Raw genomic sequence first — 27489 nt, 5'->3', positions numbered from 1 at the left:
AGGATCTTGCCTTGTTCTGGTTTCTCCTGGCAAAGTTTTCAAATATATACTTTTAAAACATTTGGAAAAAGAAACAAAAACAATGAGGCATAAACTTCTCAGAATATAACACAATTCAGGTTTTCATTTTTTAAAATAATGGAAATAGTAGTAAAACTTTCAAATGAAAGGAGGTGTGCTTCAGGGAACATAAATTAAAAAATTTCATTTGAGTCTGTTTTACATAATTGAATTAAAAAGCTGCACTATCAATGAATCAGTGCTGACTTCCAAAGATGTACATCTAACATAGATTGAACACTACACTGATCAATAATTATATAATATATTATATCAATATATTATTAGGCTTTCATAAAAATGCATTTCAATTATTAAGGAAATTTTAAGAAAATTTCTTCATTTTTTGTTATTTTATATGTAACAGGAAATAACAGCCTTAACATGAATTTATTCCACTCCTAAACCTTGCAAGGTTTTCTACCAACTGATAACTCAATCAGTGATCTTAGAACAGAATGGTCTGACATATATATATATATATATATATATATATATATATATATATATATATATATATATATATATATATATATATGTCACGGCCCTGGGTCGGGTCGACCCAGTATTTTGAGTTTCTTATGTTTTGGTTTATTTTGCATTATGGATTAGTTATTCTCTGGTGATACTGTTTTGATTACAATTATATTCTGATTCTTTAGTTATCTGATGATGATGTTGATGATGATTATTTCTGGTTTGGGTTTTGTTATCTTGCCCTTATGTTTGGTTTAGGTTGCCTGTGCTTAGTCTTCTCTGCCCGTATGTCCCTCTGTTTGTCCATGATGTCATTATGCCTGTTTATGAATCTGTCTCTGTCTGGCGTGTGCTTCCTGTTTTATTTTGTAGGTCTGTGCCCTTTGTCAGTGCGTTCAGCTTTGTGCTCTCCCTGTCTCGTCAGTGTAATCAACGTCAGCCGTGTCTCCCAGCTGTTTCCTCTTTGCTCCGTTCACCTCTTGTATTTAGTGTCTGTGTCTTCCCCTACTCTGTGTCGCATCGTTAACGTCTGTTCACTCTCGCTTCCTCTGTGTGCTCCGTTTGCCAGCCAGCCTTCCTGCCTACTTATTCCGTTCTTCCAGTTTAGTTAGTGTTTTTCTGTTCTGCTTCTTACCAGCAATAAAGCTGTGTGTTTTGAATTACTTCCGCCTCAGTGAGTCCTGCATTTTGGGTCCTCTCTTCCTGCCTGCCCACACTCAGACATGACAGAACGATGCGACCACAACCTGGACCCAGCGGACTCGTCCCGGGAGTATGACCTCTCCCGCATCCAAGGTTTGATGAAGCGGATTTCCCACACCAAAGACACTAAGACCATGGTGGTTGGGATTAACGCCATCAAAGCCGTCCTGGAGGGGAATCCTCACCTGCGCCAGCTGAGAGGATTTATGGGCTATATGGACCAGCTGCACGAAGCCCAGGAGGTGCTACAAGCTCGGGAACTCGCGGCTTTTGCCCGCTCCCAGTTTGCTAACCCGAAGCCACCGCAGCAGCAGCCGCGGAGCACGGAGCTTCGCGCTACGCAGCAGCGACGGTCACGGGGGAGAGGCGTCTCCACTCCTCTGCCGCGGGATTCCTCCGCGTGCTGTTCCGAGCCAAATTCACCGGCCTCCTTCTTGGCAGCGATGTGGTCAGAGGATGAGGAGCAAGTTGTCATCCCTCCGCCATCACAAGTTTCCTCCGCCACTTCCGTTCCCTCGTCTGGGAGGAAACGCCGCTCACGCCGCCGGCACCCCTTACCTCAACTGGATTCGGGAACTTCTGAGCAGCCGGCTGGGGTGAGTGACAAGAACACTTTTCCTGTCTCGTCTGCGGGGGGCTGTTCCCTCTCAGGGGATTTAAAGGACTTTGTTCATTCTCCTGTGGAGCTTAGAACCATACACGACAAACCGAAGGTTAACCCAGAGACTAAAAATTCCAGAGAAGCGCTTGTTGCTGCTAAACTAGCGTCTCCTGACCCTATTGGGCTAGTGCAGCCTGCTCTTCCCCCCACTGGCAGCTCAGCCGAGCCGTCTTTGCCTCCTATTTCTACTAAGAGCCCAGACGTGCTCAGCCTGCCTGCTAAAGACTGTTTTTTACCTGCCCACTCAGAGCAGGGGAACCCAAGGAAAACTGTTTTCTCTGAGCCCATCCAGCGGGTTAAACTGTGCTCTGGAGGCTCAGGAGAACATAGGCCACCACCCTCTTTACGTTTGCTACAAACACCTCTTCAGCCAGAAGCTCAGTTAGCTGCCCGGCGGTCCCCGGTTCAGTCTCCTCCTGTTCTCCAGTCAGTTCAGTCGAGTTCAGTGCACTCTCTTGTATTGCCAGCACCTCAGCCACTAGCACTGCCTGCACCTCAGCCACCATCTCCACCCACTCGTTTTCAGGAGGAGGATAGCCTCACACAGACTTTTGTTGCTCCACAAGACCTGGCTACCTTTGTGACTTTTGCTCTCTCCAGGGCCTCCCCAGAGGTTAGATGTCAGCATTCAGTTAACTCTGGCCCCCTGGATGTAAAGAAGCCAGCGCTACCTGTTTTTTTTCCCTGCCAGAGGTCCTCGTGCCTGCTGGTTCTGTTCCGTGCCTGCCAGAGGTCCCCGTGCCTGCTGGTTCTGTTCTGTGTTTTCCAGAGGTCCCCGGGCCTGCTGGTCCTGTCCTGTGTTTTCCAGAGGTCCCTGGGCCTGCTGGTCCTGTCCTGTGCCTGCCAGAGGCCCGTGTGCCTGCTGGTCCTGTCCTGTGCCTGCCAGAGGCCCGTGTGCCTGCTGGTCCTGTCCTGTGCCTGCCAGAGGCCCGTGTGCCTGCTGGTCCTGTCCTGTGCCTGCCAGAGGCCCGTGTGCCTGCTGGTCCTGTCCTGTGTGTTCCAGGGGCCCCTGTGCCCACTGGTCCTGAGACTATTCTCACTGGAGGGCCCGAGGAGCCCGTCCAGCCTCCTTCCTCGTCAGCTGGGGGGCCCGAGGAGCCCGTCCAGCCTCCTTCCTCGTCAGCTGGGGGGCCCGGGGAGCCCGTCCAGCCTCCTTCCTCGTCAGCTGGGGGGCCCGAGGAGCCCGTCCAGCCTCCAGCTGCTCCACCAGCAGCCTCATCCACGCTTGCAGCAGCAGTGTCATCCATGCAGCCACCTGCTGCAGCGCCTCCGTCTGCATCCTCCACGCCGTCGCCTGGCCCGGCCTCTGCTGCATCCTCCACGCCGTCGCCTGGCCCGGCCTCTGCTGCATCCTCCACGCCGTCGCCTGGCCCGGCCTCTGCTGCATCCTCCACGCCGTCGCCTGGTCCAGATTCAGCATCCTCAGCGTCGCCTGGTCCAGCGCCTGCTTCGGCTTCATCCGCTTCACCTGGTCCAGCCACTGCTTCATCCTCGTCGTCTGGTCCAGCCACTGCTTCATCCTCGTCGTCTGGTCCAGCCACTGCTTCATCCTCGTCGTCTGGTCCAGCCACTGCTTCATCCTCGTCGCCTGGTCCGGCATCCTCATCAGCATCCTCGCCTGGTCCAGCCTCCGTGTCTTCACCCTCGCCTGGTCCAGCCTCCGTGTCTTCACCCTCGCCTGGTCCAGCCTCCGTGTCTTCACCCTCGCCTGGTCCAGCCTCCGTGTCTTCACCCTCGCCTGGTCCAGCCTCCGTGTCTTCATCATCGTCTGGTCCAGCTCCCGCATCACCTGCCGTGGCCCCCTCTTCAGCATCAGCCGCTTTGCCTGGTCCAGCTTCAGCATCCTCATCGGCTGCTTTGCCTGGTCCAGCTTCAGCATCCTCATCGGCTGCTTTGCCTGGTCCAGCTTCCTCTGCTTCTGCTTCAGCCTCGCCTGGTCCAGCTTCCTCTGCTTCTGCTTCAGCCTCGCCTGGTCCGGCCTCCGCTTCTGCTTCAGCCTCGCCTGGTCCGGCCTCCGCTTCTGCTTCAGCCTCGCCTGGTCCGGCTTCAGCCTCCTCACCAGCTGATGCCTCGCCTGGTCCAACTTCAGCTTCAGCATCAGCTTCGTCTGGTCCAGCCTCCGCTTCCGCCTCGTCTGGTCCGGCCTCCGCTTCGCCTGGGGCTGCAGGGGCCACGAAGCCTTCAGGTCCCCTACTACCGCCTCCACATCGTCGGTCGTCTGCCAGGCCGCTTGTTGGGCATCTCCGCCACCGTGGGCGCCCTCCTGAACACCCTCCTGGACGCCGCCACTGCCTTCCGCGTGGCCGGCCCCCGGATCTGCTCTGTCGCCGCCACTGCCTTCCGCGTGGCCGGCCCCCGGATCTGCTCTGTCGCCGCCACTGCCTTCCGCGTGGCCGGCCCCCGGAACTGTTTGCCCGTCGCCGCAGTTGCCGTCCACACGGTCGGCCCCCAGAACTGAACTGTTTTGGCCTCCTGCGCTGTCGGCCTCCGGGTCGGCCCCCTGAACTTGACCTTCTGGGTCTTTCTGGGCTCTGTCCCTCCTTCCTGGTCCCCCGCCGCCCGCCCTGGTTGGGTTGTTTTCTGTTTTTGGCCGTTTTTTGTGCTTCTGTTGGGCGGTCTGGGGCCTGCCCTTGAGGGGGGGGTACTGTCACGGCCCTGGGTCGGGTCGACCCAGTATTTTGAGTTTCTTATGTTTTGGTTTATTTTGCATTATGGATTAGTTATTCTCTGGTGATACTGTTTTGATTACAATTATATTCTGATTCTTTAGTTATCTGATGATGATGTTGATGATGATTATTTCTGGTTTGGGTTTTGTTATCTTGCCCTTATGTTTGGTTTAGGTTGCCTGTGCTTAGTCTTCTCTGCCCGTATGTCCCTCTGTTTGTCCATGATGTCATTATGCCTGTTTATGAATCTGTCTCTGTCTGGCGTGTGCTTCCTGTTTTATTTTGTAGGTCTGTGCCCTTTGTCAGTGCGTTCAGCTTTGTGCTCTCCCTGTCTCGTCAGTGTAATCAACGTCAGCCGTGTCTCCCAGCTGTTTCCTCTTTGCTCCGTTCACCTCTTGTATTTAGTGTCTGTGTCTTCCCCTACTCTGTGTCGCATCGTTAACGTCTGTTCACTCTCGCTTCCTCTGTGTGCTCCGTTTGCCAGCCAGCCTTCCTGCCTACTTATTCCGTTCTTCCAGTTTAGTTAGTGTTTTTCTGTTCTGCTTCTTACCAGCAATAAAGCTGTGTGTTTTGAATTACTTCCGCCTCAGTGAGTCCTGCATTTTGGGTCCTCTCTTCCTGCCTGCCCACACTCAGACATGACAGAACGATGCGACCACAACCTGGACCCAGCGGACTCGTCCCGGGAGTATGACCTCTCCCGCATCCAAGGTTTGATGAAGCGGATTTCCCACACCAAAGACACTAAGACCATGGTGGTTGGGATTAACGCCATCAAAGCCGTCCTGGAGGGGAATCCTCACCTGCGCCAGCTGAGAGGATTTATGGGCTATATGGACCAGCTGCACGAAGCCCAGGAGGTGCTACAAGCTCGGGAACTCGCGGCTTTTGCCCGCTCCCAGTTTGCTAACCCGAAGCCACCGCAGCAGCAGCCGCGGAGCACGGAGCTTCGCGCTACGCAGCAGCGACGGTCACGGGGGAGAGGCGTCTCCACTCCTCTGCCGCGGGATTCCTCCGCGTGCTGTTCCGAGCCAAATTCACCGGCCTCCTTCTTGGCAGCGATGTGGTCAGAGGATGAGGAGCAAGTTGTCATCCCTCCGCCATCACAAGTTTCCTCCGCCACTTCCGTTCCCTCGTCTGGGAGGAAACGCCGCTCACGCCGCCGGCACCCCTTACCTCAACTGGATTCGGGAACTTCTGAGCAGCCGGCTGGGGTGAGTGACAAGAACACTTTTCCTGTCTCGTCTGCGGGGGGCTGTTCCCTCTCAGGGGATTTAAAGGACTTTGTTCATTCTCCTGTGGAGCTTAGAACCATACACGACAAACCGAAGGTTAACCCAGAGACTAAAAATTCCAGAGAAGCGCTTGTTGCTGCTAAACTAGCGTCTCCTGACCCTATTGGGCTAGTGCAGCCTGCTCTTCCCCCCACTGGCAGCTCAGCCGAGCCGTCTTTGCCTCCTATTTCTACTAAGAGCCCAGACGTGCTCAGCCTGCCTGCTAAAGACTGTTTTTTTACCTGCCCACTCAGAGCAGGGGAACCCAAGGAAAACTGTTTTCTCTGAGCCCATCCAGCGGGTTAAACTGTGCTCTGGAGGCTCAGGAGAACATAGGCCACCACCCTCTTTACGTTTGCTACAAACACCTCTTCAGCCAGAAGCTCAGTTAGCTGCCCGGCGGTCCCCGGTTCAGTCTCCTCCTGTTCTCCAGTCAGTTCAGTCGAGTTCAGTGCACTCTCTTGTATTGCCAGCACCTCAGCCACTAGCACTGCCTGCACCTCAGCCACCATCTCCACCCACTCGTTTTCAGGAGGAGGATAGCCTCACACAGACTTTTGTTGCTCCACAAGACCTGGCTACCTTTGTGACTTTTGCTCTCTCCAGGGCCTCCCCAGAGGTTAGATGTCAGCATTCAGTTAACTCTGGCCCCCTGGATGTAAAGAAGCCAGCGCTACCTGTTTTTTTTTCCCTGCCAGAGGTCCTCGTGCCTGCTGGTTCTGTTCCGTGCCTGCCAGAGGTCCCCGTGCCTGCTGGTTCTGTTCTGTGTTTTCCAGAGGTCCCCGGGCCTGCTGGTCCTGTCCTGTGTTTTCCAGAGGTCCCTGGGCCTGCTGGTCCTGTCCTGTGCCTGCCAGAGGCCCGTGTGCCTGCTGGTCCTGTCCTGTGCCTGCCAGAGGCCCGTGTGCCTGCTGGTCCTGTCCTGTGCCTGCCAGAGGCCCGTGTGCCTGCTGGTCCTGTCCTGTGTGTTCCAGGGGCCCCTGTGCCCACTGGTCCTGAGACTATTCTCACTGGAGGGCCCGAGGAGCCCGTCCAGCCTCCTTCCTCGTCAGCTGGGGGGCCCGAGGAGCCCGTCCAGCCTCCTTCCTCGTCAGCTGGGGGGCCCGGGGAGCCCGTCCAGCCTCCTTCCTCGTCAGCTGGGGGGCCCGAGGAGCCCGTCCAGCCTCCAGCTGCTCCACCAGCAGCCTCATCCACGCTTGCAGCAGCAGTGTCATCCATGCAGCCACCTGCTGCAGCGCCTCCGTCTGCATCCTCCACGCCGTCGCCTGGCCCGGCCTCTGCTGCATCCTCCACGCCGTCGCCTGGCCCGGCCTCTGCTGCATCCTCCACGCCGTCGCCTGGCCCGGCCTCTGCTGCATCCTCCACGCCGTCGCCTGGTCCAGATTCAGCATCCTCAGCGTCGCCTGGTCCAGCGCCTGCTTCGGCTTCATCCGCTTCACCTGGTCCAGCCACTGCTTCATCCTCGTCGTCTGGTCCAGCCACTGCTTCATCCTCGTCGTCTGGTCCAGCCACTGCTTCATCCTCGTCGTCTGGTCCAGCCACTGCTTCATCCTCGTCGCCTGGTCCGGCATCCTCATCAGCATCCTCGCCTGGTCCAGCCTCCGTGTCTTCACCCTCGCCTGGTCCAGCCTCCGTGTCTTCACCCTCGCCTGGTCCAGCCTCCGTGTCTTCACCCTCGCCTGGTCCAGCCTCCGTGTCTTCATCATCGTCTGGTCCAGCTCCCGCATCACCTGCCGTGGCCCCCTCTTCAGCATCAGCCGCTTTGCCTGGTCCAGCTTCAGCATCCTCATCGGCTGCTTTGCCTGGTCCAGCTTCAGCATCCTCATCGGCTGCTTTGCCTGGTCCAGCTTCCTCTGCTTCTGCTTCAGCCTCGCCTGGTCCAGCTTCCTCTGCTTCTGCTTCAGCCTCGCCTGGTCCGGCCTCCGCTTCTGCTTCAGCCTCGCCTGGTCCGGCCTCCGCTTCTGCTTCAGCCTCGCCTGGTCCGGCTTCAGCCTCCTCACCAGCTGATGCCTCGCCTGGTCCAACTTCAGCTTCAGCATCAGCTTCGTCTGGTCCAGCCTCCGCTTCCGCCTCGTCTGGTCCGGCCTCCGCTTCGCCTGGGGCTGCAGGGGCCACGAAGCCTTCAGGTCCCCTACTACCGCCTCCACATCGTCGGTCGTCTGCCAGGCCGCTTGTTGGGCATCTCCGCCACCGTGGGCGCCCTCCTGAACACCCTCCTGGACGCCGCCACTGCCTTCCGCGTGGCCGGCCCCCGGATCTGCTCTGTCGCCGCCACTGCCTTCCGCGTGGCCGGCCCCCGGATCTGCTCTGTCGCCGCCACTGCCTTCCGCGTGGCCGGCCCCCGGAACTGTTTGCCCGTCGCCGCAGTTGCCGTCCACACGGTCGGCCCCCAGAACTGAACTGTTTTGGCCTCCTGCGCTGTCGGCCTCCGGGTCGGCCCCCTGAACTTGACCTTCTGGGTCTTTCTGGGCTCTGTCCCTCCTTCCTGGTCCCCCGCCGCCCGCCCTGGTTGGGTTGTTTTCTGTTTTTGGCCGTTTTTTGTGCTTCTGTTGGGCGGTCTGGGGCCTGCCCTTGAGGGGGGGGTACTGTCACGGCCCTGGGTCGGGTCGACCCAGTATTTTGAGTTTCTTATGTTTTGGTTTATTTTGCATTATGGATTAGTTATTCTCTGGTGATACTGTTTTGATTACAATTATATTCTGATTCTTTAGTTATCTGATGATGATGTTGATGATGATTATTTCTGGTTTGGGTTTTGTTATCTTGCCCTTATGTTTGGTTTAGGTTGCCTGTGCTTAGTCTTCTCTGCCCGTATGTCCCTCTGTTTGTCCATGATGTCATTATGCCTGTTTATGAATCTGTCTCTGTCTGGCGTGTGCTTCCTGTTTTATTTTGTAGGTCTGTGCCCTTTGTCAGTGCGTTCAGCTTTGTGCTCTCCCTGTCTCGTCAGTGTAATCAACGTCAGCCGTGTCTCCCAGCTGTTTCCTCTTTGCTCCGTTCACCTCTTGTATTTAGTGTCTGTGTCTTCCCCTACTCTGTGTCGCATCGTTAACGTCTGTTCACTCTCGCTTCCTCTGTGTGCTCCGTTTGCCAGCCAGCCTTCCTGCCTACTTATTCCGTTCTTCCAGTTTAGTTAGTGTTTTTCTGTTCTGCTTCTTACCAGCAATAAAGCTGTGTGTTTTGAATTACTTCCGCCTCAGTGAGTCCTGCATTTTGGGTCCTCTCTTCCTGCCTGCCCACACTCAGACATGACTATATATATATATATATATATATATATAACACCCAGCACGCCCCTGCAGGCGGTTTATCCTCCCAGGACTGCGCTCTTCTGGACAGAGATCTCCGATGTTGTTCCCGGGATCTGCTGGAGCCACTTGCCTAGCTTGGGAGTCACCGTACCTAGTGCTCCGATTACCATGGGGACCACCGTTACCTTCACCCTCCACATCCTCTCGAGCTCTTCTCTGAGCCCTTGGTATTTCTCCAGCTTCTCGTGTTCCTTCTTCCTGATATTGCTGTCATTCGGAACTGCTACATCGATCACTACGGCCGTCTTCTTCTGTTTGTCTACCACCACTATGTCCGGTTGGTTAGCCACCACCATTTTGTCCGTCTGTATCTGGAAGTCCCACAGGATCTTAGCTCGGTCATTCTCCACCACCCTTGGGGGCGTCTCCCATTTTGACCTCGGGACTTCCAGGTTATACTCGGCACAGATGTTCCTGTACACTATGCCGGCCACTTGGTTATGGTGTTCCATGTATGCCTTGCCTGCTAGCATCTTGCACCCTGCTGTTATGTGCTGGATTGTCTCTGGGGCATCTTTACACAGCCTGCACCTGGGGTCTTGCCTGGTGTGATAAACCTGCGGGATCCCCAGGTACTTGTAACTGTCCTCTATGTCCTCTATGTCTGCAATGTTGCCTTCTGGTATGTATATATATATGTATACATTTAAGACACACCAAAACACACCAGAGATGTATGAAGTAAACGCGCCCTCTGGTGGAGATTAGATGAAATCCCTGCACTTGGCCAGAGATATGGGAGCTATGGATTGGTGGGGGGAATAGTCACTGGAGATAAAGGAAAATAAAGCAGCACAGATTTGGCTGTGAATAGATTTTACACAGAGCAGAAGCTGGGCATATGCTGTCTGTCCCTGCTTAGAGCACATGGGACTGCTAAGCTCGGCTGTTTTTGCTTATGATACAGTCAAAGATAAATCTTGGCTTCGTTATCTGTAATTTCTGGCAGGATGTTGTTACGGGCATAATTGGACTTGTTTTCTAAATTCCTAATAGTCTCTGTATAACAGAGTAAAATGTTCTTTTTTTTTCAGGTTTTATCCTCATGACTTGATTTTCAGAGTCCAAAATGGCCCTTGGCACTCAGCTTGAAGCAGTTCACTGAGGCAGTCAGGCCCTAGCCCATGATTAACCCACTAGCCTGTAATAGCTCAGTTAAAGACAATGGATCCTGTGAATAATTCCCACAGTGCAGTTTAAAAGCCGTGTCTTTACTAAGGAAAGCTTCATGAAGAAGGTTAAAAGGCATTCAAAGCCATATGCCCAAACACATCATAGTTTTATCTTTAAAATATGACTGGATGCTTCACCTCTGGAACCAGTGGAGCCCAGCATTAGTGTCAGCAGCTGGCAAAGAACAACTGATTTAATGTGAAGATTAGATTTTTACTCATCGTTTTCTAAAAGCGTTTTAATGGAAGACCACATTGAAGTGGTCTCTTTTAATAGGTAGCAAAAAAACATCTATTTGTTTCACTCTTACACCATAGTGCACTGATGTAAATGGACGGGATCTTATATAAGACTTTTGTACTCTATCTGAACACTCGAAGTGCTTTACCTCATTCACGCTAACATTTACACACATTCGTACCCCCACTGGGGCACTGGAGAGCAACTTGGGGTTAGTATCTTCCCCAAAGACATTCAGGATGCACACTGGAGCAGACGTGGTTCAAACCACCAACCTTCAGATTAGTAGGTGACCTGCTCTACTACCTGAGCCACCCCATGTGCATAGTTATTCATGGTGAAAGTGACCATCACTTTTGAGTCACATTAACTTCCAAAGTTAACTTTGGTTCTTCACATAGCCATAAAAATGTAGCAGCTTTGTCGAAAGAGCCCCCCCCCCCAAAAAAGAAAAAAAAAACATAACAAAAACAAATGAAGTTTTAGAGCTGGTCTCAAGTTTATTCATTTATTCTGTACATAGCATATATACAGAGTAATAATTCCTACTAAGAATAATTATGTAAACACTCATTAATATACAAGCCCAACCACTAATAATGAATACATCATGAATACATGCAACCCATAAGTGAATTATGTGCTCTTATGCTTTCCATTTACTGTCCAGGAGCTGTAAGTCTTTTGCCATAACTTTACAGGATCTGCATCACTTCACTGGCGTTATTGCCCTTCAAAATGTCACCAACAATTCACTGTGACGTGTTAGTGTGATGGTCGACTGCACGAGACAGAGGAAATATATTATAGCTGTGATGTTATTCCCTGTAACAAAATCCCTCAGTGTAAGATGTACAGCTTCAGTGCTTACACTCTTCAACTTAATCCTCTTTTTTTATTTATATTTGACAGATTAATTGCTTTAATTAAAAAAAAAAGATGTTACATTGCTTTTCTCGACTTCTCTTTCGGTACATTTCCATACTGTTTTGCATTGCCTGTGCATTATGCACAGTAAATGGATAAAGACATGCAGGATACTAGTCGCACAAACCTTTTATTGTCGTAGTAAAACAGTTGTAGTTTTATATTTTAGAAAATAAATCCCACCTTAAAAGTACATTTGTTAAATGCTGGCTATTAATAGAAACCTATGAAAGGTACTGCTAGCACAGTTACAGTAGTTTATTCACAGCTTTGACACAGAGAAGCTACGGAAACATGACCAGTACATTGACAACAAGTGTTTGGCATGTCCTCGCTGACGTTTTGGATTACTTAAATATAGAATTACTTATATGACTGCCATCTTTGTCAAAAGATTGTTCATAGTTTGAGATGAATTTCTTTTTCTTTCCAAAAGTGGAGAAGGTGTTGTATACGTCCAGTTCTCCTCTTGGTGCCAGCTTCAGAGTGCTGTATCCAGTTGTGGTGCCCGGAATGTACACATTGTGCTGGTAGTCCGGTGTTTCAGGATGAGGCTGTGTGGACTTGTTAGTCCATGAATAGTTTGGAGCTGCTCCCTCTTGAAGAGGCATCTTGCAGTCTGTAAAAATATGCATGCATTAAAATTTGCTTTTGGAGATTATTTCTTCATATTTAAATACAGTCTTTTTGATTTGAATAAGGCGGTTTTAAAGGCATTTTCTTAATTTTTTTTGTGCAAATAACACTTCTTTCAGGGACTTATAATCCTCATGTTGATGCATTAAAATTCCCCCGGTTTAGGGGCCTGGTATTATCTCCCTTTTGGTTTCCCCATTTTTAATGTCGCACTAAATCCTCAGGCACAGAAATCCCAGCCACACCGCCACCCTCGTTTACATGAACAATAATGTGCCAAAATTGCACATCTACCACCCACCATTCACGTGGTTCCCCCAAGTCCAGTACTGTGGTGCCACAGAGCAGGAAAACCCATCAGAGTCAAATTTTGGTTGGCGTGAAAACGTGCCCTCCATATTTGCTGAGCTATACCTGGAAAGATAAGAGAAAACAGAAGTGTAAATTCAAGTGTGTGTGTGAGTGTTTGCCCAACTGAATCAGCTATGTACTCACCTCTTGTATGCCGAGTTGCGCTGGTTGTTGGTCCACGTCCAGTCCTTGTTTGAATACTTGAGCTGCCAGTTTAAAACATAAAGAAACTTTGAATATCAGTGAGAACTTCAGGGAGAACACTGCTGTGTAGGTGTAGTCTTGTTGGCTGTCAGCGGTGGATAGGTTTGAAGTTAAGAGAAAGCCAACAGAAAGTCAGTTTAAAGCTTTAAACTTGTGACACATTTTTTTCTGTCTTACATATCTTTTGCGACTGTCAAACATAAAAGTAAGGCTTTGAAAAGTGATAAAGGAGTTACTGCTTAATCTGAGAATATGTGGCTAATGTGAGGTGCAGACACTAATGCTGCTGACTAGAGCACAAATGCGCCAGGAGTTGTGTTAACATCAAAAGATAGCTTCAAGTTGGTGATAAAAACGTGTATCTCTTTTATCCCTGCAGCACCTTTTATGCCCGTGTTACACACCTTGTCACACTGTGATCTTCCAAACAGCAGGGTAGCTTACTGCTACAAGGTACAGGGTTGAGGCTGTATTTTCTATTTCATTAGTTACTAGGTGTAGAGTCAACCTTATTTGTTTTATTCCAAAAAAAAGGGATGAATAAAATAAAGTAGTAAAGTATATAATATATGTATGTATGTATCTTTATATGTAAATGTATCTATGTGTGTGTGTGTGTGTGTGTGTGTGTGTGTGTGTGTGTGTGTGTGTGTGTGTGTGTGTGTGTGTGTGTATGCGTGTACACAGCATACATAATAGCATCTAATCTGACTTTGGGATTTTACAGATTAGCATACATGTGTTTGGAAACCATCAGTAAAGTAAAGTAAATGATTTTGCTCCATCTTCTCCCAGCATATTAGATGTTTTATGGCAGCTATGCCTGTAGAAGGCCTATAAAATGCAGCATGGCAGGAAGAGGGCTGGGATGAGACATGACCGAGTGGATGTAGTTTGTGATGCCTTAAAGTGGATAGTAAGACAGAGAAGGAAAAGCACTGTCTTAGTCTATTCAGTCACTTCATTTCAGCACATTACCTCGTTTGGGGTTGCTGCTCTTTTGTTGGACAGCTCATTGTGGTCCAGCGCGCTCCATCCAGAAGTCAGGTAGTCTGTGCTCTTGGCATTATTCTGCTGAACTGACATTACCGGGCTGCACGGTTTTAGGAACATGAAGTCGCTTTTGGATGATTCTGGTGTCAGGCACATTTTGTAGCAATAGACCTGGGGGAGTGCGCCATTGCTGTTTACCTCTGACGCGCCCGTGGACATGCGGACATTTAAGTTGGACTTTTTGAACACCTCTGTGGTAGTGGATATTTCTGAACGAGAGCAGCAGCAGCAGCAGCTGATGGAGGGGAACTTGGACTCTTTGTTGGAAGGTCTGCCTTTCAGTCTCCTCACCGCAACGAGGACGATAATAGCCACTAGAAATGTGAAGGACACTGCGCCCAGAGACACGATTAAGTACAGTGTAAAGTTGGTGCTGTGATGTGGGCTTAGTGACAGGTCACCCAGATCGGGCGGGGAATCTGGCAGGCTGTCAACCACTGACAGAATGATGGAAACTGTGGCCGAGAGGGGTGGCTGACCATTGTCCTTCACCAGAATGACCAGTCTATGCCTCGTGGGGTCTTTCTCCACTAACTGGCGTATCGTCCTGATTTCGCCCGTATAAAGAGCAATGCTGAACAAACTCGGGTCTGTTGCTTGGAGCATCTCATAGAAAAGCCTCGAGTTCTGACCCGCATCTGCGTCCTCCGCGCTGATTTTGGTAACAAGATAGCCGGCGTCAACTGATCTGGGCACAGTTTCGCTGGGCGCAGTGCCGTTTTGCGGAACATGTGAAACTATAACGGGTGCATTGTCGTTTTGGTCCAAAATGAAGATGTTCACTGTAACGTTGCTGCTCAGAGGCGGGAATCCCGCGTCTTGAGCTTGAACCGTGATCTGAAAGTTTTTGAGTTGCTCGTGATCAAAGGATCGCAGTGCGTAAATGTTACCGTTGTCTGAGTTTACGGACACATACGTGGACACGGGCATTCCGTGTATGTCACCTTCTAGGACTGAATATGACAAGTACGCATTTTGACCAGAATCGGGATCCAGTGCAGTCACCGCACAAATAGACGCCCCCGGCGCGTTATTCTCTGTCAGATACACAGTGTACGAAGGCTGTTTAAAGTTCGGCGTGTTGTCGTTCACATCAGACACTTGCACTAAAATTGTTTTCCTGGTGAATAAAGGAGGGGAACCCATATCTCGGGCAGTGAGAGTGATGTTGTACTCCGCGACTGCCTCCCTATCCAAAAAATCGCAGGTAACCAAAGTGTAGTAATTCTTAAATGACGAGTGGAGCTGAAATGGGACGTGATGGGGGATCTCGCAGTCCACATTCCCGTTTTCACCTGAGTCTTTGTCCATCACGCTTATGACGGCTATTACCGTCCCGGGAGGAGCGTCCTCCTGCACAGGTGTGGATACAGATGTTAAGATCACCTCTGGGAGGTTGTCATTTTTATCCAAAACGCTGACCAGCACTTTACAGTGAACTGCTACGGCAGATGGGCCTTTATCTTTAGCCTGGACATAAATTTCATGCATCCTGGTCTTTTCATAATCTATCACTCCTTTGACTTTGATCTCCCCCGTTTCTGAATCCACACTGAAAAGCTGGCGCACCTTGATGGGAGCGTGGCCACTGAATGAATAGCTGATATCAGCGTTGGAACCCTCGTCAAGATCGGAAGCGTTAAGTTTTATAACAACTGTACCTTTGGGCGCGTTTTCGGCCAGCCTCACTCTGTAAAACGACTGATCAAACACAGGCGCGTTATCGTTTGCGTCCAGAACGGTGATGTCAATTTGCACAGTGCCTGATCTCTCCGGTGCGCCTCCATCCACGGCCGTGAGCACCATCTGATGCGCACTCTGCTGCTCTCTGTCCAGCGGGTTTTGCAGAACTAGCTCTGCAAATTTACTGCCGTCACTGCGCGTCTGTATATCCAAGAAGAAGTGTTCGTTTACACTTAACAAGTAGGTGCGGAGGGAGTTGGATCCCACGTCTAAGTCTTGTGCGCTCTCAAGTGGGAAACGGGAACCTGGCGCAGATGACTCTGATATGTCCAGATTAAATTCGGTCCACGGGAAATTAGGGGAGTTGTCATTCACGTCCAAAATTTCCATCTCTACCCTGTAGAGTTCCAGTGGGTTTTCTATAACCACTTGCAAGTGAAAAGAGCAGGACAAACTCTGCTCGCACAGTTCTTCGCGATCAATTCTTTCATTAACGAACAAAACTCCATTTTCCAGATTTACCTCCACATACTGCTTCTTAGTGCCAGAGACTATCCGGAATCTGCGCGCGGAGAGCTTATCCAAATCCAAACCCAGGTCTTCTGCAATATTGCCAACAAAAGCTCCATGCTCTAGTTCCTCTGGGATCGAGTAACGTATCTGTCCCCAGACTGCATCCAAGAAATACATGAACAACGCCAAATAGTAGACTACATGCCATTTCCCACTCAGTCTTTTCATCGCGCCCTGTATGTCCATCTGTAGGCAGAAGCAATTCGGCAACTCACAAGGACTATGTCTGTAGTGTACTCATAAAAGATGATTGAATCTGAACTGTCCAACATACAGCCGGGATAAAACTTGACACTGGCTGGACTGGAACAGCCACTGCCTGCCCGAGAGAAAAGAGAAGAGAAGAGAGAAAGGGACGCGCAAGGGCTACTCGCCTGCCTCAGATTACTGTGTCTGTGAGTGTGTGTGTTTATTATTGGCCCCACTGTTCCAATAGAGGAGAAACGACATCTGGTGGGATAATCTTTCGCCTACTAGCCTGATCAAATTTATGTCACAGTCTCTAGACTTTGACTGCAGGTCAAAAGTACAACATTCAATTTCTTATAACAGAGTATAACAGTGAAATGAAATCGGACATAAGCACACCTTACTGCAGTGTAGTCACGCTAACCCACAAAACTGGCAAAAAGTTATAATTGTGCAATGTAATCAAACTACTTTCAGATTTTCAAAAAATGCCTTTACTATATCAAAATAAGGAAATAAAAAGGGAACAAAAATGATCCTGTTACAAATGACTGAGAAATTAATAACACGTGTAGAAACTCATAAACTTGTTATCTTATAAAAAAAAAAATGGAACTGTGATAACGATTTATTAGAATAACATCGGTGTAAGAATCTCGTTTTAATCTTTGTCAGGTTAGAGGAAAATAAAAGGGAAAAACAATCAGTATATATTCATTTATGGCAAAACATCAATGAAGTTTCGAAAGGTTAATGTCATTCTGACTGCGAAGTCTGTAAGCTGTAAACATGTTATGAATAAGCGCAAACCCCATCAAAGTACCCTGGCAGGCACTGTTACTGTTTAAAACATCTTTTTCCGAGCATATTTCAGTGTATTAGTACTTAAATAGAGCAGTTGCATTATGTTTACTACCCACCTCAATGCTTACTTCACCCATTTGCTCAGAAAAAAAGAAAAAAAATCCCCATTCCCCTGTTTAAAACTGAAAACACAATCTGTCCGCAGGAATGAAACTGCAGCAGATGGTGAGGTTTTCTACTGGCTCATGCTCTTTTTAATTAATGGAATGGAGATTAGAGGGCATTTTCCCTGGATCATTAGTGAACAGTGGAATTAAGACATTTTGTGAGGAATAATCCCACGGCTATCCATGCGATGCACATGTGGTTTTCTCTCAGTGGTCATACTGACCTGCTTTTCATAGCCTAAGTACATGGCATCACTTACGCATAGCAGAAACTAAGTAGCTGGGATAAGGGGACACAACCACCACATTTAGGGATCAAAAACACAAAAGAGATTATCTTACTGTCACCCCCGACTCTTTCTCTCTCTCTCTCTCTCTCTCTCTCTCTCTCTCTCACACACACACACACACACACACACACACACACACACACACACACACACACACACACACACACACACACGCACACACCTCACTAAAGGGCTAAAGTAGACTATCAATCCCTTTGTCTTTAACCACTTTTCAGCTTTAAAACTGCAGGATTAGAAAAGGTTAGCCTACTTTTGCCTTAAAAAAAACAGAAAAACGTTGGAAACAGTGTTTTGCATTCTGCTTAAATGGTCTGCTCATCATGTAACATGCTCTGAGTGCAACTAATCATTTTGAATTCCATTTAACCCTTTACAAAACTATTGCAGATGTTACGCATCACCTGGCATGAAACGCCGACAGCCAACTGACAACAATGTCTTTTCACATGATCGACTGTCATGGTTCCAAGGAACATTCATAGCTACCTATCCTGTTTTTCTTGCCACAAAGTGTTTAGATCCCCCTCTTGTGTTCCTGTTATTTCATGGACAGTCACCGAATGGGGAAGGGGTGCTAAACACAAACATTGCATGGTTTGTAAATTGCTATGAACAGCATAAATTTCCACAGTCTGGTAAACAGGAAAAGGTTGCTAATAATATGCCAGTCTAGTGTGCATATTCATATAGGGTAGATAAGAAAGTAAGTGATGATTTGAGTTCATCAAATGCACCCAGTAAAAGAAATAGCACTACTGGAGAAAAAAGAGGGTTTACTTCAATTTGTGTAATCCATCTGTAAACACAGATTTTCATTAAAAGTAATTGAACAGTCTTGAAAAAATCCATTTGGATATTACCTCATGCGTGCGTTTGATTGTGTTTTTTATTAAAGTCTTTGTTGCACTGCAAAACTGTTGTTCTTTACCCCACAGAGTAACAAAAAAATCAGTTAATGAAAGAATGGAGAGGAAATTAGATGTTAAGGCCTTTGTCTTCATTCGATTTTTACAGAAATTGCTGTGCAGCAAGAATCGGCATACTATTCATCATAAAACTAGCACAATGACAGGTACTTTTTAACATAACACAGCAGTAAAATCACATTGTGCCTGTGCTGTCTAAAGTCTCCTCAAGGTTTTACATAAAACCCCTTTCCTCCCTGGACCAATAAAGCAGAATTCTTTTTTACGTGATAACATTATGTCTTGCTTTATCTTTATTTTGCATTTCCCCGAACTAAAAAACACAAAACAAAACAAAACAAGTCAAAAAGAAATCTTGTACTAATATCACCCTCCATTGGAAAAAATGAGAAGTCAGAAGTCAACATATGAGCCAATTAGTGGATATAAACCCAGCTCTACTAGAAGGACCTCTGAATTGGACTGTTTGGCGATATACGGATTGAGTGTAATATTATAGTAATTAGTATTCTTTCAGCATCTTATTTCTATATCTCTTAAAACCAAATAAGAGTAAAAACATGGCAAGGTGCAAAAAATGGATACAGATCTGCAATTCCAGTTAGATTCAAATAGTTCACGCACCATTCTGACTCCTAACCCCCCCCCCACCCACCCACCCACCCACCCCCAACCAATTCACACTAAACCTCAAGCTTAATTAGACAAATTTAAACTTTATTCATTTTTTCTTTAAGATTTCATTTGCAGATGACTAAAACTATGAAACACGTAACCCATGACTAGACCGTTTATTAATATTTCTTACACAGGTCTATTATTGCCACTGCAAAGTCACAACATTTTCTGACTTTGCAGTAAATAATAATAGTTGTAGTCATCACAGGTGAGAAACATACACACACTAACAGCAGGAAATGCCTTTGCCTCTAAAGAAGAAAGTTCGTCTTAACCGTTCAGGCTCAGAGATTATGGAATAATTCAGGTCACTGCCGGATACAGACAGCCTAAACAATTGCCCCCGCCAACAAGCAGATGTTTCTGTGCTACAGCTCACAAGCATGCTTCAACTCATAGACTGCTCACTCTGTGTAGAATAGTATTCTTCACTCATAGGACAGTCTGTATACTGTAGCATTTTGAGAGAAGTTTCTCCTTTCTTGCTGTATTCATAACTAGCAGGGATGAAGAATCAGTCTGGAGACAGGAGTTGGGACTTTTCTTCAACGTCTTTGACCTGCATTGTTAATTTATCATGATAGCTTGGTATCTGTAGGTTGTTGAAAATGTTGTCAATGGCATTCTTATTTTGTCACTATAATAATTTGAAACAGGATGTGTGAAAAAAGACACTTTGGTGAAAATGAGGGTCTCATAGCTGATGACTGAAATTTTTTGTATTACTGATGATATATAATAGGCATATGACACTGTCTTCAAAGGCACTGAGTGAAATATTCGTGTCTTTGGATGTGTTGCAAAAGCCGCAAGATCTTTGTTCCCTGTTTGTTTTGTTCAACCAACAATCTGGACCGAGCATATTTGCAATCATACCAACCAGCTAAAGTGGCATTTCCTCACACTGGACATGTCTATTCAGTAATCAGTATGTCTATTTCTGCTTGGGGTTTAGTAATTTTCATTTTCATTTTCAGTTGCCATTTTAACTTTTTTTTTTTTTTTTTTTTTTTTTTCTTAGCAAAACACACATGTATCAATACCTGCTGCAATTACATGCCAATTCACTGGCTTGCTCAAAGAAGTAAACTCACACTGCTGGTTGTAAATAATATGGCAGGTAAAACCGATTTTAGTTCTTAAAACCCAGAGCTTGAGTCACATGGTGTTATTGCAGTAACCTGTAAACATTGGATTTAGGCATCAATGATTTTGTAAGAGATTTGGCCAAAAATTAACACAAAGTAAACATCTCAATTATGTGGCAAGTTGGGAATTTTAGCACAGGAGTCTGTGGGGAGTGACTGACTTTTGAAGCCAGCTTCAACTCGTCATTGGCACTGACTTCATTTTTTAAGTCCCAGAGGCTGCCACATGGTTGTGTTCAAGCTTGATGAAAAGATACTTTTTAATTTTCCTGGAATTTTTTTTAATTTTTTAATTTTTATTCATTATTAAATGAATGAATACCATTAAGCTGCTTTCAGGAACTATGCCTGTTTGCTCACTGTTTCACTGTCATGGTATACAAAACTTTTCTCACTAGTTATTTACTCACTGGAATTGTGGCAATTGTGGCATTGGGCCAAGCAGCACGCACTTGAGCCGCATGAACAAGTTTGTGCGAAACCTTCTGTCAGCACGATCCGAGAGTTTCAAAAAAATTTCTTGTGACTTCAAGAATGCTTTGCTCTCTCAATTCATGAATATTGAGAGGGGTGGAGGTTAGATGACTGTAGAGAAATATCCATATCTGTCAGTACTCTTTGGTCTTCTAGTAGTTCTTGCAAAACTTTGAGGTGTTTTGGGGCTCATTATCCTGCTGCAGCATACTTCTCCATTCCTCCTCTCTCTGTTTTGTTTTATTTTGTCCTGTGGTCTGCCTTTCATGTGCCACAGAACAGGAACTTGCTGTAAACAAATTAGTCAGATCAATTTAAATATAATGCTTCTGAATTATTTACCAGTGAAATGACGAGGAAAAAACAAAGAGACCTTTAGCCATGTTTTGATGTTCAGAAAGTCCCTCTTGGCTTAGAAAAACAATTTTACTGTTTGAATCTCTTTAACCTAGCCCTGATGTTTCCTATTTTCATACTAATGTTTAGTAAGTAATGCTCAGCCGTAGACTTGACACACAGTCGTATTTCAAAGCAAGTGAAGAATAGCTGCATGCTGACAAACCTCTGATCTGTAGTTCTAATGTACACCTGTGAGGTGGTGTAAGGACTGCAGCATGATCCATCCACCCATCAAGCCATATTTCATAATTGGTTATCCAATTCAGGATCTTGGATTGGCTGGAGGCTATACCAGTTGTCATAGGGCAAGAAGTGGGGTTCACCCAGGACAGGCCCACAGTTTATTGCAGGGCCAACACATAGAGTCAGACAAATATGTACACTCACATTCACTGGAATCTAGAATCACCAGTCAACCTAACAAGCATGTCTTAGGACTGTGCTGGGCAGCTCAAGTATCCGGGCAGAACAGGTAGAACATAACAATTCCAAACTGGAGGATTAAAACTCAGGACCTTCTTGCTGTGAGTTGACAGTGCTAAGTACTTCTAGCCCCACAGCATGATCTGCATTTCAAAACCTTTATCAGAAAAATAGTTTAGCTGGGTAGTAATTGCTGTTGGATTGAGTGATGTCACACTGTGTGAAATCACTGTTTAAAAGTCTCTGGATTTTGTCATGTTTTGGACCTTATGTTGAGTGGACTGCAGTTAAGGTGTTCACTCAGGTGACTAAGTTGCTGAAATTAAGTTTTGTTGAAAATACACTGAATTAGAACCAGACACTCACTTAGAATTGGATTCTAAAATTTGGTTTTTTTTTTGTAACACAAACTTCACACCAAAATTTATGGCATTGAAATGCAGCAGCACCTGAGGACCCGAGGGGGACAGAGAAAATGAGGAAAAGCATCTGACTTTAGAGATAAAACCAGAGAAGCTAACATTTCATCTATGATAAACCGGGTCAGGCACCCCCGTTAACTCCTCTCCTGCCTCTCCACGGTCTGCGTCTCGAGTCGCAGTAATGGGCCTACACATGCATATCAGCGAATTTTATTCAAACATGTACTGAGATTCTGTACCCGAGTTGCCACATGTGAATATTTCTTTTTCTGAAAACATAATGAAATGTAAGCCATAATGCTTCACACATGCATGACCTATTTTGTGCTGCTGACCCTCCAGAGCAGCTGTAATCCAAGCACACTAATGAGTGGAAGGTTATTAAGATATTACGCAGAGATGGTCCATGCTGCCCCCATTATTTATTTTTAGGAAAATAAATGAAAATGGAAATGGAAAATTATGCTTTTCATTCTACATTACAATATGATTTTTTTTTAAGTTTAGTTTCATCACAGTAGTCTTGATTGAAGAGTGCTCTTTAGTCAAAAATGAATTTTTTTTTTTTTTATATATATTTAATTTAATTCCTGAGTGGAAATGCACCATTTTGGTGTACCAGTATAGCTTGCACACCACACATAAATATTGATTTAGCTGATTTTCAACTGTGTGTGTTTCACTGACACCACTTCTCTGTCATCCTCTTATCAACTCAAACCTATTATGCTATCCCTCTGCAATATGCACACCTCTCATGGCAGATAATCTATATATATCTGACAATTACTGAGCATGCCTATTTTAAATTCTTTCTCTCCATTGCTTACTTTTGGTGTTGCTGAGTGTTATCATTTCTCTGGCAATAAATCTTTCATGTCTCTGAATATGATTTGCCACTTATGCTCATTCATGACAGTGCTTCAAAGTACATAAGCATGCTCACAGTCAATACAGGGTTGCAGCTTGGACTTCTCAAACAAAAATACACACAGATTTACAATAAAGCCTTAATTCTTATGCAATATAACTGCTATAACTGAAATGAACTTTATATGATTAGAATCATCGCTACAAAAGTGATCAGAGGACGTATTTTTAATAAAGATCTCAGACTAATGGCATGCTTTTGTTTCCAGATAGCTAAAGCTGCACATGTTCATTCAGTATCATTTTTGATCATGTCTTAACACAGCATGTTCATAGCATTTGCAAGTGTAATGCTGCTTCTATACCCTGCGCTGTAAGCACTCTCCTCTGTCTTGCTAAACTCTATGGAATAAAGAAAGAGCCAAAAATCATCTTTTGTATTCTGTTTGTGTTTTTATGTTAAACAAGGCCTTGGGCAGCCAACCTCAGACAATCAGCAAAACAATGTGGTTTTGACACTTGATTTCATCAATGATCCAGTTAGCACTTATGATAAGAGGGGCAAACATCTGTAAGCTTTGAAGAAAATTGCTTTCTGTGAGACACTCTAGCTCTGATAAAAAAAAAATAAATAAATACTATATTCATACCACAGGAAAAAACAAGCTGATAAACCATATCTTAAAGCATTACAAGAAGAACAGTTCAAGTTCACATTTGTAGCGAACCACAGCTGCAAAGTAGCACAATTTAAATACAATTCATAACAAAAGTAAACATGCTTTTTTTTTACTCTTTTTTCTTTGAAGAAGAGAAAAGCGTTTAGTAGGCTCCCTTCTGTTGGGTCTGGGGGCAATTTAAAACTGCATAATTTAATAACAGATAAAAGTACACTGTATTGAACATCATAAAAAGCTGGCAGACACTGTCCTATTGAACCGCCAAAGCAGGTCTCGATGAGGACTTCATCCTGAGTCACCCCCGTGTCCATAGCTCATGATTGATCGATAATTTGCCAGTGCCTTCTCCAGTACTCCCAATACATCTCCTTATATCTTTGTAAGTACACAACCATGCTTAACTATTTATCTAGCTTTATTTCTATTTTTTCATTAGCTTCTTTCTTACTTTTTGTTCCTCTTTCACAAATGTCCTCTTTTAGACTGAACAGAGTTGTGCTTAGGAATGATGCACACACACACACACACAAAACACACACTCATTTTAATGTTTATACCAAATTATTATTTTGTTACTATTTTGTCCCGATATCGTCTTCTGTTCCTTTCTTTGGTTTCAAAATAAAATATATAAAAAAATGTAAAAACACTCAAGTAAGCAAAATCAGTATGATCAAATACCAAATGGTCCCCATTAACTAATGAACTGGTTCAAATAGATAGTAGCTTTTACATTACAATTTGGGAAAGTGAGATGTTGTGTGGGAATTTGGTAAGAAAGGCTGTTGATATGCTGGAAGAGCTGTCATTATTATTTCAAAACCGAGCCAGAGTGCAGACACCAGAGGTTTGTCCTATGATGCAGGATTAGGGGCTTAGTGAGGTAACCTTAACCTTAGGTTTTCAGACCTATGAAAGCAATTTATGAACAATGTAACAAATGGAAAATCTCTCTATGGACATTTAAGTGTATAGCTATAATCATACTACAATCCTGTCAAAGCTTTTCTCTTTTTCTTTTATCAGTACTGTTGCTTTCAGCTTCTATTTTTCTTTAGCCAATATTTTGATCTTTATTTTTAAAATATAGTGCTCTGCTCTGCTGTTAGTAGGACTGTCTATGTCTGTGACTGCTTAGCAGGATTGCCAATGTTGGTGTAAGTGAAGCCAGATAAGGGAACAATATTGGGTAATTTGAACTTGCTTTGTACTGTAGTGGAGGCCCCAGGAGGCAGACAGGCATGTGGATAATACAACAAAAGTAATTTTAACAAACTTGTGGGGTGAAAAACAAAAGGTGTTGTTTGGGAAAGCAGTTAAGTCCCATCAAAACACCAACATACAGAATAAAAAAAATAAAAAGCTTGATGATAGTTGATGAGATGTATTAAAAAATTCTAAATTGTCACATGTAGAGGTTATGCAGTACTACAGGGTGGGCCCTTTATATGGATACACCGTAATAAAATGGGAATGGTTGGTGATATTAAAGTCCTGTTTGTGGCACATTAGTATATGTGAGGGGGCAAACTCCTCAAGATGGGTGGTGACCATGGTGGCCATTTAGAAGTCGGCCATCTTGGATACAACTTTTGTTTTTTCAATAGGAAGAGGGCCATGTGACACATCAAACTTATTGGTAATGTCACAAGAAAAACAATGGTGTGCTTGGTTTCAACGTAACTTTATTCTTTCATGAGTTATTTACAAGTTTCTGACCACTTATAAAATGTGTTCAATGTGCTGCCCATTGTGTTGGATTGTCAGTGCAACCCTCTTCTCCCACTCTTCACACACTGATAGCAACACCGCAGGAGAAATGCCAGCACAGGCATCCAGTATCCGTAGTTTCAGGTGCTGCATATCTCATATCTTCACACCATAGACAATTGCCTTCAGATGACCCCAAAGATAAAAGTCTAAGGGGGTCAGATCGGGAGACCTTGGGGGCCATTCAACTGGCCCACGACGACCAATCCACTTTCCAGGAAACTGTTAATCTAGGAATGCTCGGACCTGGCACCCATAATGTGGTGGTGCACCATCTTGCTGGAAAAACTCAGGGAACGTGTCAGCTTCAGTGCATAAAGAGGGAAACACATCATCATGTAGCAATTTCAAATATCCAGTGGCCTTGAGGTTTCCATTGATGAAGAATGGACCCACTATCATTGTTCCCCATATACCACACCAAACCATCACTTTTGTTGTTCCAACAGTCTTGGAGGGATCCATCCAATGTGGGTTAGTGTCAGACCAATAGCGGTGGTTTTGTTTGTTAACTTCACCATTCACATAAAAGTTTGCCTCATCACTGAACAAAATCTTCTGCGTGAACTGAGGGTCCTGTTCCAATTTTTGTTTTGCCCATTCTGCAAATTCTGTGCGCCGATCTGGGTCATCCTCGTTGAGATGCTGCAGCAGCTGGAGTTTGTAAGGGTGCCATTTGTGAGTAGCTAATATCCGCCGAAGGGATGTTCGACTAATGCCACTCTCCAGTGACATGCGGCGAGTGCTACGCTGTGGGCTCTTGCTGAATGAAGCTAGGACAGCCACTGATGATTCTTCATTAGTGACAGTTTTCTTGCGTCCACATTTTGGCAAATCCAACACTGAACCAGTTTCACAAAACTTAGCAAGCAGTTTGCTAACTGTAGCATGGGAGATGGGTGGTCTCGTAGGGTGTCTTGCATTGAAATCTGCTGCAATGACCCGGTTACTGCGTTCACTAGATATCAACACAATTTCGATCCGCTCCTCATGTATTAACCTCTTCGACATGTCAATGGCTGTGAACAAAGAGAAACTTGTAAATAACTCATGAAAGAATAAAGTTACATTGAAACCAAGCACACCATTGTTTTTCTTGTGACATTACCAATACGTTTGATGTGTCACATGGCCCTCTTCCTATTGAAAAAACAAAAGTTGTATCCAAGATGGCCGACTTCTAAATGGCCACCATGGTCACCACCCATCTTGAGGAGTTTGCCCCCTCACATATACTAATGTGCCACAAACAGGACTTTAATATCACCAACCATTCCCATTTTATTACGGTGTATCCATATAAATGGCCCACCCTGTATTATAAATCTTCGATTGATTGCCTTTTCTGCTCAGAAGAATCCCCATTTGATTTAGGTCTTGTAGAATGTCACATGTTAGTCTCTAAAATTAAAACTGGTGAGTGCTACTCTTGCAATCACATATGATTTTCTTTACTTGGCTTCTCCTCACTGTGGAGGACTGGCAACAGTACAAAGAAACTCTGCTAACTTTACCATTCTAAATAAGACTTAAAGGTCAGTGGTGTAAAACATCATTATAAACAGCTGACCAGCTGACCGGTAAGCAGCAAGTTACAGCCTAAGCGAACCTTCTGAATGAGACCCCTGTGTCTGTCTTTAAACCATGTGCCAGTCACCATTAATGCTTGTTGCACCAGCATGGCTTTTCCTTCTGCCTGACACTCAGTTGTACTCAGTCTACCCTCAATTGCTGTCACTTGTGTCCTAAAGGCTGTCATCTCCACTTTGTGCTCCATTGCCGCCATGTCTTCTCCACTGCTCTATTTTTCCCAGTTCAGTCAGGCTTGTGGCTGTTTGTCAGTAGAGGCTGATTGCCCAGTTATTTGGTTTAGCTGTCTGCCTCCCTGTTGCTCTGCCACTACATTTTGTCTCCAGTGAGACATTTCATTATCTATCAGTGCCTCAGCAAGACCACATTTCTTAAAGTACCTCATGCTCATCATTTTGTTCCCTTTAATGAGCTATTGTTACCCTTTCTACAACTATACAGAGCATACAGCCATGTATGCCTATAAACTTTGCTTAGTAACAGGAGCTTTGTGCATTGCAAGCAATGTCAGTGCATCCTAGTTTGTTTTGATGAAAGCAACATTATGAGTCTCACAATATGAAGCGATATCCATCAACAATGCAAGGCAGCAACACACCTGTAGAGGTCAGCATCTGTCTAATCTTTTTCCCATGGAATATGGATAT

At 45.7% G+C, this 27489-nt stretch overlaps 2 protein-coding genes across 2 annotated transcripts; one reads left to right on the top strand and one right to left on the bottom strand.

Annotated features, from left to right (window-relative positions):
- Positions 1–873: 873 nt before the first annotated feature.
- LOC120723295 lies at positions 874–5128 on the top strand. The gene is made up of 6 exons (XM_040014669.1): positions 874–2573; positions 2670–2749; positions 3132–3521; positions 3678–3795; positions 4068–4292; positions 5123–5128. Exons 1-6 carry the CDS (start codon positions 1260–1262, stop codon positions 5126–5128), a joined length of 2133 nt encoding a protein of 710 aa, XP_039870603.1. The 5' UTR covers positions 874–1259.
- Positions 5129–10878: 5750 nt separating this feature from the next.
- Positions 10879–16595, bottom strand: LOC120723327 (protocadherin beta-15-like). The gene is made up of 4 exons (XM_040014716.1): positions 13661–16595; positions 12623–12684; positions 12429–12541; positions 10879–12110 (listed from the first exon to the last, which is right to left on the bottom strand). The coding sequence occupies exons 1-4, from the start codon at positions 16175–16177 to the stop codon at positions 11839–11841; spliced, it is 2964 nt and encodes a 987-aa protein (XP_039870650.1). The 5' UTR covers positions 16178–16595; the 3' UTR covers positions 10879–11838.
- Positions 16596–27489: the final 10894 nt, after the last annotated feature.

The sequence above is a fragment of the Simochromis diagramma genome, unplaced genomic scaffold, assembly GCF_900408965.1.
Source record: "Simochromis diagramma unplaced genomic scaffold, fSimDia1.1 OVJJ01000676.1, whole genome shotgun sequence".
In the NCBI taxonomy this organism is placed as follows: domain Eukaryota; kingdom Metazoa; phylum Chordata; class Actinopteri; order Cichliformes; family Cichlidae; genus Simochromis; species Simochromis diagramma.
This window is presented reverse-complemented; position numbering and strand designations above follow the sequence as displayed.

What these genes read in the sequence shown, in the direction of transcription:
- LOC120723295 (XM_040014669.1), top strand. Translation starts at nt 1,260, where the DNA reads ATGACAGAACGATGCGACCACAACCTGGACCCAGCGGACTCGTCCCGG. An exon ending in TAAAGAAGCCAGCGCTACCT is followed by an intron (nt 2,574 to 2,669) that starts GTTTTTTTTCCC and finishes TGTGTTTTCCAG; the next exon opens with AGGTCCCCGGGCCTGCTGGT. An exon ending in CTCATCAGCATCCTCGCCTG is followed by an intron (nt 3,522 to 3,677) that starts GTCCAGCCTCCG and finishes CGTCTGGTCCAG; the next exon opens with CTCCCGCATCACCTGCCGTG.
- LOC120723327 (XM_040014716.1), bottom strand. Translation starts at nt 16,177, where the DNA reads ATGGACATACAGGGCGCGATGAAAAGACTGAGTGGGAAATGGCATGTA. An exon ending in GAGCAGCAACCCCAAACGAG is followed by an intron (nt 12,685 to 13,660) that starts GTAATGTGCTGA and finishes TTAAACTGGCAG; the next exon opens with CTCAAGTATTCAAACAAGGA. An exon ending in CGCAACTCGGCATACAAGAG is followed by an intron (nt 12,542 to 12,622) that starts GTGAGTACATAG and finishes TTATCTTTCCAG; the next exon opens with GTATAGCTCAGCAAATATGG.